At 43.1% G+C, this 12,910-nt stretch overlaps 1 protein-coding gene across 1 annotated transcript in view; it reads left to right on the forward strand.

Annotated features, from left to right (window-relative positions):
- ANKRD31 (ankyrin repeat domain 31) overlaps nt 1-12,910 on the forward strand; it is a 71,377-nt gene that overhangs the window by 33,134 nt on the left and 25,333 nt on the right. The window contains exons 12-13 of the mRNA XM_087715798.1: nt 1,026-1,170; nt 11,680-11,892. Of these exons, the coding sequence (XP_087571924.1) occupies nt 1,026-1,170; nt 11,680-11,892 (358 nt within the window). The remainder of the gene's footprint in view (nt 1-1,025; nt 1,171-11,679; nt 11,893-12,910) is intronic.

Here is a 12,910-nt window from a genome sequence, read left to right on the forward strand (position 1 = left end):
CACGCCACCAAGCCATGCTACTCCTACCAAGCCACGCCACTGAACTGGTAGTAAAAAAATTGAATCCCACCACTGGTTCACTAACCCCAGATGATAGCTATTTGTAAAAGCACACCCAATTCTTGTGCAGTTTTTGGAGGTTCAAGAGAAGGTGTGAGAGTGAGCATGCTTTCACACAGCCTCCGGACTTCCTAGAAGTTGGGTGAAAGGGACATGCTCAAAAAATTGTGTAAAAATAGTGTGCTTCTATAAAGTTTTTGGAGGCTGTAGAGCCATATAAAAGCATTCTCCAAAGCTGCTTCAAGAATGAAGGCCTCATGTGATCGGTAACAACCTTGGTAGGCCACAGATATCTGATAACAAAAAGGAAAATGGCACATGGCAGTTCCTAAGGAGCGCTGGGCCGCAGGGACAATCAAACTTTACTTGCCTTGGGGAATGGTGGGAGGCAGCAGTGGTGCTAAGGCTGCCTAGACTTCAGGCCCACCCTCAGTACTGTGCTGAGTCCCTCTATTCAGGGTGGTCTAGATAGGCAGGAGACAGAATTTTTATTTATTTTTCACATTTTTCAACCACCCATCTCCCTCAAAAAGAATTTGTTTCTCTTGTTCAGAGGGAGCTTGTGTGACACACCAGGAGAATCAAGTTAGGCATTTTCTAAATTTTTGACATGCCAAGCCCGAAAGGTTTGTCATCACTGTCTTAGTAATAATACTGAATTCAGAGGCTAGTAATGGTATGTATTATACTATAGAAAATTTTCAAACAATGAATTAAACAATGCAATATTAGCTGAGCTCAGTGCTCTTATTCCAGATTAGCTAGTCAATATGCAATGTAATAGTTTATGCAGAATCATTCTTGTTTACTTTACAAGTAGAAAATTAGAATGCACAAAAAAGCTTTTGCTCTTCTTGGCTCAGTTTTCATAAAGTTTTAAATTGAGTCTTTAGGGTGACAATCTGTATCATGAAAAATGGAAAGAAAAAGTATTGAAAACATTATACATTTGTATTTACCTCTAGGTGGCAGAATTATTGCTTTGGTATGGAGCTGACCCACTGTTCAAGAATGAAAGAGGAAAGAATGCCTTAGAAGAAGCTACTGACAAGCAAATGAGGAAACTTGTGGAAAGTTATATAGCTCATTCTGGTAAAAGATCAGTATCAGGTAGGAAAGAGCTAGTATGACATTAACTCTTGTAATACACAATTGCAAAAGAGAGGTTTGAAAAATAAATAAGTATGAATGTGTTGTCCTGTGCGCTGCTTGAGGAATTCAAGCATAGGTTAACTTTGTCCATTAGCCTAGAGACTGAGTTACATAATTGTTGACCATGCCTCCTCTGACTGGGATAGTTCAGGTTTTTTTAACTCAGTCCAGCCTTAAAGAGACGCAAAAATTTTCTCCTCCAGGATAATAGACAAAATTAGCTCATTTGACTTGGATTTTTTCCTCTCCTTGGTACGCATTTGATTACGGATCGTTGGTGTTCGTTTCCTTTAAAATTATAGAACTCATGGTTCCTTGCGACTCTAGCAACCGCAGGAACATTCTCCAGGAGGCTTACTCGCCAGGCACCTGAATGGGTCTAGTCAGTAGAGGGTCGGTTCGCCGCTCTTTTTCTTGATAAGTGGCCGTGGTGAGAGTTGTTTCACCACTCTCGTGTCGGCGAGGGGATAAACAACCTGCTTGTACCACTTCCCGTTCTCTTTGCCTGCCGCTGAGAAAGGCAGTGCGACCTTGTCCGTTTCCTAGCGTTTTGGGAGCCTTGCCGCATGGTTCCAGGTGAGTCAGCCGTGCCATTTCGGCAGCTGGCGTTTCGCCCCCCCCCTCCCCCGCACAATGGAAGATGGCGACCATTTTTTGGTGCACTTTTGAATCTTGCGCCAACGTAGTTGCTGGCTCCAGCCATTTGGCTGTTAGTACCTTCGCGCCAAAAGAGCAACAGGAAGGAGTGGAGTTTGCCTTTCACGTTTGAGTACGGAGAGAGTCATTGTGCTGCAGAGGTTGGTCCGCCACCATTATTTAACAGCGTAACGAGTCAGCTTGCCAATTTATCAGAGGTTTACCCTGGTTTCAGAAGTGAGCTTGAGCCTTTCAACTCTCTCCTGCTCCCCCGTACATTGCTATGGCCGATCATTCTATTTCTGGAGGCAGTGATGGAATTTCCAGCTTTTTCTCGCTGCATTCTGAGGCCGCTGGGCCCAGCACCAGGGTGGGTAGGTCCACCACAAGGGCTCTAAACATAAAACATGTGCACCATCTGCAGCCTCAGATAGAGCTGCCAAGCGCAAAGAGAAAGCCAAGTCAATGCCCACGACTTTGGGCCCACCACTAGATCCCCTCCTACTTTAGTGGCCGAATGCCATTCCCCTGTTTCCTTGCTTCCTCCAGCGGGAATCCAGGGCTAGTCTCCCGATCTTCCCACACCCCTGGGGAGGGGTGTAGATGAGGGGGATTTGGGGCCCCGATCTAGCCCAGATTTGTCTGTGGTTGGCCTGGCCATGAGTCAGGCATCCCTGCGATCAGAGCCCGCGGCCATGTTCACACCCACGGCTGCAGGCCTCAGGGCCAGGGATGGGCCCGAATTTAACTTGCCTCCAGAACTTCATAGCATGATTTCTGCAGCCATTTCCCAGGTGGTGGATGCAGAGTTGCAGCGCAGGGCCCAGTACCCTGTTCCTGTCAACATTGCCAGAAATCTATCTGTTTCTCAGGCTGATCCTCCATCACCACCACTTTCAGCTTACAACGAAGACTCTATCCTAGGTGAGGAGAAGAACGTCGCTGCCCTGGAGTTGTCAGATGACGATGGTCCGGTGCAAGATATGGCCTTCTCTGGCCTATTCCGGCCTGCTTTATTTAAATCGCTTTTGTATAAAGCTAAGGCAACTACCAAAATGGGTAGCGCCACCACTCAAGCCAGTATGGCTGTGGGCCTTGATTCCACTGACTGATTTTTCGCAGAACAGGTACAGGAGCAGGAAGTCATACCTGACCCGAAGCTGTTTCCTGACATTGTTCAGAAACAGTGGTCCCAACTGATGGCTGTTCCCCCCCTAGTAATGGTGACAGGAAGCTCTACGCTTGGATGAACTCCTTCAGTTCCCTACCGTGGATCCCCCTGTGGCGGCTTTGGCCTCCCCGGCCTTGATTCCTTCTGAGATTTCGGAAGGTCTCAAAGCTGAGGATTGCAAGGCCGAACTGGTCATCCGCAAAACGCACCAGGCGGCTGCCTGGGCGTTATGTACGGCCACAGCAGCTTCTTTCCTTAATAGAACTTCGTTGGTTTGGTTACAACAGCTGCAGTCCCTCAAGGACCTCCGCCTACACCAAGATGTAAATAAGCTGATGGCAGCACTGGAGTTTTCTTCGGATGCTACACTCAACGTGGCCAAGTTTGCATCCCGTGCAGTAGCGTCCAATGTGGCATCCCGCCGGCTCCTCTGCTTCGCCATTGGCAAGCTGATTTACGCTCCAAATGGCATCTTGCTTCTACCTCTTTCAAGCGCGGCCCTCTGTTTGGGGTCATGTTGGATGCTATTTTAATTGAAAATAGGGAAAAATGCAACGTGCTTCCTTCAATCACAAGGCACAGGGATAGCAGAGAACAACCATATCATAGAAGGCAGCCCTTTCGGGCCAGGGACTCCTGGTACAATACTGCCCCATACATTCCTCCCTATTCCAGGCCGTTCACCCAACCACAGGACAGGAATCAGGACCACTCCGGTACCAGGGACAGGGGTCACCAACAGGGCCAACAGCAGCAGGCCCAGCGGCCATTTCGTGGGAACAGCAACCGGTCCTTTCGCAGGTACTGGTGACTCACACGAGGTGGGGCCTATTGGTGGACGTCTCACATCTTTCGCCTCCCAATGGGCAGAAACCACCTCGGAAGCATGGGCACTTCAGACTGTGAGGCTGGGCCTCACTCTGGAATTTCTCGCTATCCCCCTGAGGTGTTTCATCAGGTACCAAGGTGCCAGGTAAAAAGACACCTGGTAGACTCTGAAATCGACCATCTAATTTCCATAAATGCTATAGAAAGGGTACCTCAGGGACAGGAAAGGCTAGGGTTCTACTCTATCCCCTTCTTGGTCCCCAAAAGCTCGGGAGGATGGCGATCCATCCTAGACGTGAAACAGCTCAATCTCTACCTGAAATACCAGAGGTTCAAAATGCAGTTGCTCAAGAGCATTCTAGTCTACATCTGGCAGAGCAACCTACTGATCTCTGTGGATATCAAGGCAGCATACCTCCACGTGCCGATAAAGCCGTCACATTGAAGGTTCTTGCGATTCCAGTTTGCGGGGTGCCATTTCCAATACCGCGCCCTGCCATTTGGCCTTTCATCAGCCCTGCGGACCTTCATGAAGTTGTTGGTGATAGCGGCATCCCTCCGGTCAATTCTTGTAAGGGTCAACTGTTCTTTAGACAGTATCTTGATACTATCGTCTTCCCCAGATATGGCAAGGCAGGATTTGCAGACCACGATCGAAGCATTGCAACTCCACGGCTTCATCTTGAACCTTCCAAAAAGCCACTTGCATCCGACCATGTCCCTTCTCTATCTCAGGACCGTCATCGACTCTGAATGGTGTGTGGTGTTGCTTTTTCAGGAAAGACACCGAACCCTTCAGAGCCTGGTGAGTCAGGTGCAAACGCAGTAATCTGTTCCCCTCGCGGTCCTCTCCCAACTGCTGGGGAAGATGATCTCATGTATAGACATTGTTCCGTGGTCAAGGTTTCATGCACGTCCTCTCTAGTGGTTTTTGCTCCCATTTCAGAGGGCTGACACCAGTGACTCACAAACCAGGGTCCAGTTGCCTCCTAAGGTGTTGCGTTCGCTCCGCTGGTGGACTTCTTCCAAAATCCTCGAAGGGTGCCTCTTTAGGGAGCCAGACCGCATTGTAGTAACAACAGACCTGAGTCTATTCGGATGGGGAGCCCATGCCTTGGGTCGAGTGACGCAGGGTTGCTGGATTGCCCAGAAATTGCGGAACAGCATCAACTGGCTAGAGCTTTGAGCGATCCGCCTAGCTCTTAGCGACTTTTGGGACCTGGTGACAGCCAACTACATGTTGTTGTCACGGACAATGTTGCTTCCAAGGCACATGTCAACCGCCAGGGAGGCACCAGGTCCCGGGCCTTGATGCTGGAAGTGGAATGTCTTCACCATTGGGTGGAGACTCACCTGTTATCACTTCGGGTGGAGCACATTTCGGGGACAGCCAATGTACAAGTAGATTGGTTGAGCAGAACCGCAGTAGACCAGACGGAGTGGCAGCTCCATCCGACTCTATTCCAGGAACTGTCTCACCGCTTCGGCTGGCCCCAGGTGGATCATTTTGCTCAACCGCACAATGCACACCTGTCGAGATTCTTCACCAGGTATTACGTTCCGGAAGCGGAAGGCACCGACTGTCTTCGCAGCCCCTAGCCGGAAGGTCTCCTATACGCCTTTCCACCTCTCCCACTCGTACCGCTGGTCATCCAGAAGATTCTGTTGGAGCAGGCGGAAGTTCTCCTGGTCGCGCCAATGTGGCCCAGATGCCCTTGGTACACCGACCTGGTCCATCTTTCAATTTCCCGACCATGAAAAATCCCAGATGACCGGATAACTCTCTCTCCGAACCGCCAGCTACTACAATTAGCTATATGAGCGGGCGATCCTGATCCATCAGCACTTCTCTGACAAGATCATCGCCACAATCGAAGCTGCTCGCCATCCATCCACCACGTGGATTTATGAGGCTACCTGGCAGGCCTTCTGCAGGTGGTGCCGGACAGTATCCGTGGACCCGCTTATGCCTTCCATTCCACGAGTTTTAGACTTTTTACAATTGGGTTTGGACAAAGTGCTAATGTCCAGCACTCTACGTAGGCAGATTGCAGCATTGTCGACTGTGGTTGGAGGCGCCCAAGGCTGTTTCCTCACTCACCATCCGAGGGTCCGGTCCTTCCTGGCATAGCTAACCTCAACCCACCGGTAGTCCACCGTTACCCTACATGGGATTTGTCCCTAGTATTTAGAGCTCTCACAGCTGAGCCTTTCGAGCCCATTCGTACCATCAGTCTTAGATTGTTGACCCTCAAAATCGTCTTTTTAGTGGTGATTACATCCGCTAGAAGAGTCTCAGAACTGGCGGCACTTTCGGTACGGGAGGATCTCTGCATATTCCATCAAAACAGAGTCATCTTACTATTGGACCCGGCATTCCTGCCAAAAGTTAACTCCTTGTTTCACAGGACGCAAGAACTTATTCTTCCAGACTTTTGCCCTCATCCATCACACCCTCAGGAATGGAAGTGGCACAGGGTGCTCTGTTGCTATGTGAAACGCACGGCGCCATTCAGGAGAGCAGAGGCGCTTTTTGTGTCTTTCCAGCCAGCATCCATGGGACAGAAGGTGTCCTCAAACACCTTTGGGCGCTGGTTGAAAGCGTGTATTGCACTTGCATACGAATCCCAATTTTGACTGACACTAAGGTGCATCACTCCCCATTCCACAGGAGTGCGGCCACCACAGCAGCATGGGCGACACAAGCCTGGGTAGAGGACATATGTAGGGCGGTGACCTGGTCATCACTGTCGCCCTTCATCCATCATTACAAAGTGGACATGTATGCCTCAGCGGAGGCTTCCTTTGGGCGACGTGTCTTACAGAGGGTTGTATCATCATCCACGGCCCCTGACCAGCCTACGTTCCGCCCTTGAAACTCATTGTTTTGGCATGTCCCATGCTTGGATTCCCCAAGCAGCGCACAGGAGAATGACCATTGACTTACCTGAACGGTCCTTCTATGTGCGCTGTGAGGGGAATCCAAACCCACTCTTGGCTTTGGCTGGTCCGGGCACTGGCACTGTCTCAATCTCACACACACACATTGTGTTCACTTACGTACTTACCTTCTTGTCTGCTGATTCTCTTGCTTCTCTTGGATCGGCTGAGCCTTCGTACAAAACTGAACTATCCCAGTCAGAGGAGGCGTGGTCAACAATTACGTAACTCAGTCTCTAGGCTAATGGACAAAGTTAACCCATGCTTGGATTCCCCTCGCAGCACACATAGAAGGACCGTTCAGGTAAGTCAACAGTCGTTCTAAAGTGATTTCCAAATAGAAACAAAATTAGGTATGTTCTTTTGTTTTAAATAAAGCAATAAATTTAAATATCTCTACTTCTTTTCTTTTTGTGGGAAATAATATATATTTATGTTAGTACTTATTAGTCTTTATATACTGTCGTCATTTATATTAACAAATTTAACTACACTCTCAGGTTTTTTAACCTTAAAGGGGACAACCTTTTTTAACATCCATTTTAAGACTTTTCTTTAAAATATTTCTAAAATCAATTGAACATAATTCAATATTTTACAAACTGTAAGAATGACTCAAGAATTGTGTGTGTATGTGTATATATAAACATTTTCAGACCTGTTTATAAGCACAAGACTACATTAGAGCTTTCTTTAAATTACATACTGTATATCAGACTTGTAAAAATCCGTCCTAACTCCAATTAGCTCATTAAATTTAAGTCATTACCTTCACCTTATCCTCATCCTCATAGAATAAAATCTCTGAAATGCCTATCTAATTAAAAAATCTATTTTTCTCAAAGAATTCTCAACCTTGTTAGTATCCATGAAGAAAAAGTCCCAAACTTGTCTTGAATTGTAGATTTGCTTGGAGCTCTTGTTTCACTGAGAGGATTGTATTTAAACCATCATCATCATAAAGATTGGTGTTAGATCTGTATTCCAAAGATGTAGTTAAGTTCTCTACATCAAGGTTCCCCAACCTGTGGGCCATCGGTCCACATGAGTTACTGGCCAGTGCACACGTGTATATGTGCGCTCATCCCCCGCTGGTGCTACTGTCACTGAATGGCCACTACTGTTGCCACGGACGCCACTATCGAAGCTGCGAGTGCTGTGGGGTTGTTCCTATTACTGCAAGCATCGTGCATGCACTCACGGCTCCATTCAACTGTGACTAGAAAGAAGCACTTTTAGCTAGTAAATAATAATCCCATAAAATGATTAAGAAATTAAAGGCACAAATTATTGCCAGTTTGAAAACTAAATTCCAAAACAGCTGCTTTTTCAGCCATCCTCCAACTGAATGGCTCACCAGCTGCTCCAGTACACAGTTCCTGAGGCTCCTTGCAGATTTTTTTTCTTTATATTTTTTCCTCCTGTCTTTTTCTCTCTGCACTTTTTATTTTTATATTTTTCTTTGTATTAATTTTTATGTTTGTATTTTTAAACTTTAATAAAAACATTTTTGGAAAAAAAAAACTTACAACAGGTTCTCACGTGTAATAACTGTTATGGTATCCCTGCTGTTAAGTATCAAAATCCAGGCACTTGCTAGCCAGCCTGTATTTATGACTGTCATAGCATCCTGTGGTCACGTTAAAGCTGCTACTATAAATGACAACATTCAGACGTGTTAAAAAGTTGTCTTGCTTGGAGAGATAGAGAAGTAAAAAATCTACTAATGAAAAAATAGATTACCAGAAAAATACATGCATTCTTTAGCTTGTACGGATATGACTGTATACTGCCATAAAAACATAAATGAGCAGGCTCTGAAAGAATGTTTACAACTGAAAAAAAAGTTTTTATTCAAAATAAAATTTACTACAGTCAAAAAGCACAACCATTTTAGTGGTACAAGGAATTGCACGTGTGGGAGATTCAGACTGTAGAATTCTTTTAGAACGATATATTTTAAATGCAGCCCAAAACCCAGATAAAAATACCCCAAAAGCTGTTGGAATTTATCATGAACAAACAGCTCAAATTAGCATGGAAATATCTTTAACTAGTACATTTTCTCAGGATATTAATAGAGGTGAAATTTCTGAAAGCCCTGACATTCACAACTCCAATGAAAAGTCATGGTAAGACTTTACACTCTTGTTATACATGAGAATGCAATGATACGTCCAAGAGGATGAAAAAATGTTTTTGAGAGAACAAAAAATGATAGTAAGATAAAGAATAATATTCTTCTGATTTTACATATGCTAGACAAGAACAATTTCAAGGTAACTGATTTGCTTACATATAAACGCACATATATGCAGAGTATATGTGTTCCAAATCTATACAAAATGGCTTTGTTTATTTACTGTTTTGTTACTTGTTCATTTCTGGTTTTTTGGGTGTGTGTGTGTGTGCTGTAAATTATCTATGGATTTTTTAAAATTAAGAGCAGCATGGATATATTTGAAATTCAAGTAGTCCATAGGGAGTTTGGGGAGGGGGGCTATTGTAATTGAATGGTCATTAAACAACAAGTTGTTAGTCAAGAGCTACCTGTAAATACATAAATTAAAATAGATACCTTATATTACAGTGAAATAGGCTTCTTCAGAAAAGGACATTCCACTAGTTGCCTAATCAAAAGGTTAAGAATGCAAAATAAAAGGAAATAAATACAGTTTCTACCTTTTCCCAATTCTTGTCATTGAATAGCTGAATAGTTAGGTAGAGTTATTTCTTAATTAAAATTTGTTCTATTTGAGGGCTTTTATGAATTAGGGAGGAAAAAAACTGTACACATGGCAACTTCCATATTCACAGTCCCTTATTTAACTAGAGATGAATGCTGAACACTGCTTCTACTTATGCTTGATTTTCAAACATGGCCTTGTATAGTCATGTACGTAGAATTGGTTATCATCATGCTAAGTGAAATTCACAACTAGCTCATTTATTTTCCCCTCCACAAGATCAGTAATCACAAGTCTTTATATATATATATATATAAGTGAGAGTGAGACCTTGCTGAAATGTCAGCTCCATAGGCTCACCTCTACAGAATCTTGCCAAATTCCTCGCCAAACAACTCCAATCCTACGCAGAATCCATCACCTCAAATGTACAAAACTCACTCCACTTCATAGAAACAATAAAGAAACGAAACCTACCACCCAGCGACCTACTCGTGAGTTTCGATGTCATATCCCTTTTCACCCAAGTGCCTATAAAAGAAGCCTTGACAGCTATCCAGAACAAACACAACCCCCCTAAAAACATCCTGGACCTGACCAACCACTGCCTAACCAACACATACTTCATCCATAATGGACAAAGATACAAACAGATAGAAGGAGCACCCATGGGATCACCCCTCTCGCCCATCATTGAAAACTTATACATGGAACATTTGGAAACTAATGCCTTAGATAAATCTGAACACAAACCCAAACTCTGGCTTAGATATGTTGATGATACTTTCATGATTTGACACACGGGAAAGAAAAACTGGACAACTTCCTCACACATCTCAACAGCCTACACCCCAAAATACAGTTCACCATGGAAATAGAAGCAAACAACCAACTTCCCTTTCTGGATATTCTAATCTACAAAAAACCCAATGGCTCCCTAGGACACACCATCTACTGGAAAAACACAAACACCAACCGCTACTTAAATGCACAATCCCATCACCACCCTGCACAGATCAACTCTGTAGACCCTCATCTCCAGAACCAAATGCCTAGCCAACAAAGACCACCTGAAAACTGAATTACACACTCTCACAAACATATTAATCTCCAACGGATTCCAAAGAAAAACAATTACCAACCTAATCCAAAGGGAGACTCCCCCCAAAAACCAAGACACACAACAGGACAATGGCATTGCCCTCCTCCCTTATATCAATGGCACCCCAGATAAAATCAGCAAAATTCTCCACAAACAAAATATCAAGACAGCCTTCAATAGCCAACAAATAGCCAATACGAAAAAAAGAAAAAACTTCCTCCCTTTTCCAGCACCTTAAAGTTACAGGACATGAAATTAATTTTGAAGGAACCAGGTTAATCTCCAAAACAGAACACTTCAGCAAGAGAATAATTATGGAAGCTATCGAAATAGAGAAACACCCCCACAACATGAATAAACTTGACGATCGCCTACCAGACATCTGGAAACCAGCCCTAGTTAACAAACGAGCCTTACCTACCACCCAGGCCATTACAACACAAAACAACAATGGATACACAGCCAGCACCAATCAGCACCAATCTACCAATCATGATACAACCACACAACCAATCATTCCACTTACTGAAATAAAGCCAGCACCTGCCTGGACTATTTCCTACAGTTTTCTTGGAAAGATGTCAGAAGAGTTTTGCACTTGCCTCTTTACTGCAACAAAAAGATTGAGTGGCCCAAGATTATCCAGTTGGCTTTGTGCCCAAGAGAGAGATGAGCTCACAGTCTCCAGGTTTCTAGCCTAATGTCTAAACCACCACACAAAACTGGCTGTCTTTACATATTTACTATGATTCTCTCTCTCCCCCGCCCCCTCATTTTCTCTGTGAATTGATAAGAGGAATACTGTAGGGAAGATTCCAATAAAATAAGAATTAAATCCATAAAGTTATTATTATCCCAAAATTTGTTTTTATTATATTTCACCAGTTCACTGAATATTTCAAAATTATTTTTTTTCTTTTCAGGGAAGGCAGGAGAAAATTTAATAACTTTTTAGAGGTATTATCTAGTGCTTAATCTCAGAATTTATAAATATTTTAGAAATATTTGTGTTCATTATAATATACCATATAGTACTATATAGTTTGTTTATTTTGAGAAAAGCATAATAATTCACTTTTTAATTTAATAAATATTGAAAACAGAGAATCTGGAAATACGTTGCAACGTGGCAAAAGAAAAAGAAAACTATACATCAGATATACCTTTCCAATCAGTTGCATTAAAAACTGTTCAGACCAAGTATAATGGAAATTGTCAATATGCCGATTTGGGTTCTGACAATAATGTGAAGAATGTTTCTTCAAGGTGTACACATTTCATTCAAATTGAAGAACAACAAATACCACAAATCCTAGGTAAGCAGTTAATAAATACATGAGAGATGAACAAACCAACATTTAAGCTAAAGAAAACATGGCTACTATTAATTTAACTTGATTAATTTATCTAGCTTTAGCCTCTATTTATTAATGATACTCAGTTCACAAAAATAGAGTCAGCTTTTCTGGAGGACATTGTATTTTGTCAGAGGACTAAATTTAATAAAGATTCAGATGATTTCTGTGACGTGGAGCACCTTTTACCAACTTAGGCTGGGCTTCAGCTGTTGTTCTTGGATACTTGACTGCAATAATCTATGTTCAATTACTTACCATCTGGATTACTGTAATGCGCTGTAAATCAGATTGCCACTAAAAACATTTTGGAAACTAAAGCTGATGCAAAATAATGCATCAGGAATTGTTAATGGTTGATTTAATCATATTACATCACTCCTGCCCTGCTTGGACTGGTTCCCAGTTAATTTCTGAGCCCAATTGAAAGTGCTAGTTTTGACTTATAAAAGTCTTCATTGTTTATCACTTTGATAATCGATGGAACAACACTTCTCAGTTTTATGCCTGTGATCATTTTAGAATCATCTCCATGATACATCCTTACCTTCCATATTATGTTACCCACCATTTTGTTAACTGAAAGACTTTTCTCCACACATTTTAATTTGTTTAATTTGTAAAGTGTGTAAATTAAAACATACCAGATTGATGGCTGAGTAGTTTCCAGTTGAACAAATCCAATAAAGGGGACCCCATCATTACTCTGAAGTGTTTTATTGATAGGACATTTCTTCTAATATTCAATTGGAAAATGCTTCAATTCTTGAAACTAAAATCCATTTATTTCTGTTACGGACTCTAAGAGAGGAGATCTTAATCTCCTATGTACAGTTATTTCAGCATGTGAAGAATATTGTCACACATTCCTCAGTCAGCTTTTCTTTTTTCAGAGCATGCAAAATTTACTTAAAAAAATATTATGACAAATTGCTGGAAAGCAGCATCCTTAGAGGTCAAAGGAAATGGCAGGCCTTCA

Source organism: Thamnophis sirtalis, unplaced genomic scaffold, assembly GCF_051295495.1.
Source record: "Thamnophis sirtalis isolate CommonGarterSnake01/CBP01778 unplaced genomic scaffold, rThaSir2_p1.2 scaffold_5, whole genome shotgun sequence".
In the NCBI taxonomy this organism is placed as follows: Eukaryota; Metazoa; Chordata; class Lepidosauria; order Squamata; family Natricidae; genus Thamnophis; species Thamnophis sirtalis.